At 41.0% G+C, this 3,140-nt stretch overlaps 1 protein-coding gene across 1 annotated transcript; it reads left to right on the top strand.

Moving 5' to 3' along the window:
- Positions 1–595: 595 nt before the first annotated feature.
- LOC111967242 (DNA damage-inducible transcript 4-like protein) lies at positions 596–1,843 on the top strand. Its single transcript, XM_023992125.2, has 2 exons — positions 596–798; positions 1,296–1,843. Exons 1-2 carry the CDS (start codon positions 630–632, stop codon positions 1,742–1,744), a joined length of 618 nt encoding a protein of 205 aa, XP_023847893.1. The 5' UTR covers positions 596–629; the 3' UTR covers positions 1,745–1,843.
- Positions 1,844–3,140: the final 1,297 nt, after the last annotated feature.

The following is a 3,140-nucleotide window of genomic DNA, read 5'->3' as shown; positions in this document are numbered from 1 at the left end:
CGATGTGGAAGAACTTGACTGACCTGCAAAGAGCCCTGACCTCAACCCCATCGGACACCTTTGGGATGGATTGGAACGCCAACTGCGAGCCAGGCCTAATCGCCCAACATCAGTGCCTGACCTCACGAATGCTCTTGTGGCTGAATGGAAGCAAGTCCCTGCAGCAATGTTCCAACATCTAGTGGACTGCCTTCCCAGAAGAGTGGGGGTTGTTGTAGCAGCAAAGGGGGGACCAATTCCATATTAATGGCAATGATTTTAGAATGAGATGTTCGATGAGCAGGTGTCCACATACTTTTGGTCATTTAGTGTATGAGCGTTGGATACTTTTATTTTATTGATAACCTAACAATAAACCTTTCTAATAACATAAATGGCACAGAATACTCGATTAAACGGGTGATGTTGTCAGTACTGAGCGGCCAGTCAGTGCAATGTCTAGGCATGTGGCGTGAGGCTGATTCAACCCCTTTCAGCAGTTGCTCACCGTCGCGCTGCTATGGTAACCAAGGAGGCAGTCCCACACGTGAGCAGCTGAAGCAACCAAGGATTACTATTTAAACACCGTGAGCGCTCCAGCGACTTCAATCAACTGACTTCTACATGGAGGGAATAGACCGAAAATCACAATGGTCTATACCCCGGCTTTGGTCCTCGGACACGGAATGATCATTATGTCTGAAGAGGATAGCGTAGTCGAGCGAAAGTTTCTATATCAAATCACATCGAGCGACAAAAAAGATACGCGTCGGGGCAGCCTTGAAAGTTGCGAATTCATCAAGGAAAGGAACTCCTCAAGTAAGGCTCTGTTCTGAAATCTACATTTGTATTTCATCGGATATATGTACTGTTATAAATAATGGCTTATTATAACTGTCAGTTAATTCTGGTGACTTTATAGGCCTTTTGTCAACTTTAGCCTAGGACTCAGGTTTTGACCATTCCAAGCGGTGGTAGATATTAATGTAGCTGATGCAGCCATATAGTCTACTGTGTAGCCGACTGCTCATGACTGTCAGTTGATGGTCTGTTCTTGAAAGTTCATGAATTAAACAGAGCTCTGTCTCGTTTAAAGTTGCTAATACATTGCCTTATTTTGACGATCAATGTAAAAAAAAAAATGTGCACAATAGATAAGAATAGTCTGTTACAATGCAATGCAACGCTTTTTGAATAGTAGGCCTAAGTGGAATAGTATAGGCCTTACCAAATGTCTGTAATACAAAAGTATAGGCGGTACAACTTCAACTCATGGTTCATCAGCAATATATTGATATTAACAGACTCTTTTTCAGGTCTGGACTCTGAAATGACTCTTGACTGTGAGGAGAGAATACTCCAGCAGGACATGATCAGGCAGATCGAGAGTTGTCTCTCTGAAGCTAAAGAATCGAATCTGCGCTGCCGAGTGCTGCTRCTTCCCCGCCCGCTGACCGCAAAGGTTGCCCGGGACGTGGTGCGTTCCTCAGTTGGAGAACCGTGTGGGCTCCGCGGGGCCTTCATACAGGTATATTTGGAGACAAAACAGGGCCTTCAGCTGCAGACGCTGGGCACTATATCGCCCGACCCGACCGTCACTCCTACCTTCGAGCTGTCCGTAGTGTTCAAGCTGGACAAAGACGGTTGGCCTCCTCTCAAGCACATATTCGTTACCGACAAGTTGTTGAAACTACGACCCCAATACCGGCTGGTCAAGAAGAAATTGTATTCCTCCGCGAGCCCTGTCATACACGAGTTTTGCTGAGAGATCATTTCTGATCAGGGATCAACATGTGGCATGTTTCTACATTCCTTTTAGGAAAAAAAGCTCTGCACAACTTTGATGTTTTTTTTTGTGTACTAAATGTATGTCAATATACATCTGTATTAGAGTTTTAAAATTCTAATGAAAGTTTTGCACTGTATATGCACTGGAAAATGACTGGAACAGTCAGCTCAATTGTGAAACGAAATATATTATGTGTAGGTAAAAATGAGGGAATGGTTACCCTAAAAGTTTTGTATGGCTGGAATTTGAGTTGACCTAGTTARAAAAAAAGCACAGAATGCATGTTACCTTGCTGGTTCTAGCAGGGGTTGAAATGTGTTAAAGTTCTGTACAAATGTAGGATCTTCATTTGAGCCAGTTAGCTGCAACAGGAAATGTGAATTATGTCAATTATAATTAATGGACAGTTTTGTAAGGCATGATATATTTTTCGTAAGAGGAAATCATATCTAAAATTTCAAAGTGGGAATAAAACTTCAGAAGCCATTTTGAACCTCAAATACAAGTAAAACATTTTCTGCATTGCATGGTTCTCAAAATAAGATCCTACATCTGTACAATAACAGCCATAGTTTTTTTTTTTGCACATATTTTGTTTAACCATGGAAAACTCATGTTGGATGTGAAAGCAGAGGGAAGGCAAGCTGGTATTGCCCCTAACCCTGTGTGCAAATGTTTGTCTTGCAGTATTGTTAAAGTGAAATCTCTTTTTTTTGCACAGTATCGTTTTCAGTGTTGCCATACTCTTTTAATCATTACAGCTGTCAAACATCAATGTCTACACTTTATACCCAAGACCTGAAGGGCTCAACTTGGGTCTGTCAAAATATAGACTGACATTACCATTGTTTTCAATTCTCCTAATCTCTAATAAACAGTTGAGCAAAACACAATGAAATGAGAAACTAAACAGCTGTACATAAAGTTCAACACTCAGTTACTACTCTATTGTACTCCCACTAACATACAGTAGACATCCCACTGGGCACACCATGTCATGTCAACGTGGAAATGGGGGTCATTTTTGGTTGAGATCAAGGAGATTTCAACCTTTTATTAACCCACTCCAGACAGCCAGAAGTTTGTTGAATTCCCAATGGGTTATCACTGCTTTCAACCATCTAAAAGCACAACCAAATTCCAATGGAAAAACTGTCTGATTTAGTTCTCATCTAAATATATTATCACTGCACTTCAAGGATTTAAAAGCACAACGTTCAAATGGGAATACAATGTCAGATGTTTATTTAAATAACCAAATTACCTGGATAACAGTTGGTTGAGATTACATTAATAGTGCAAGTGATCAATGCTGGTTGAGATTCTGCACAGATGTTTAATATTATGAAGATCTCTACAGACCTGCGACCTT

The sequence above is a fragment of the Salvelinus sp. IW2-2015 genome, linkage group LG8, assembly GCF_002910315.2.
Source record: "Salvelinus sp. IW2-2015 linkage group LG8, ASM291031v2, whole genome shotgun sequence".
In the NCBI taxonomy this organism is placed as follows: domain Eukaryota; kingdom Metazoa; phylum Chordata; class Actinopteri; order Salmoniformes; family Salmonidae; genus Salvelinus; species Salvelinus sp. IW2-2015.
Note: the sequence above shows the minus strand (reverse complement) of the source record. Positions and strands in the feature narration are given on the sequence as shown.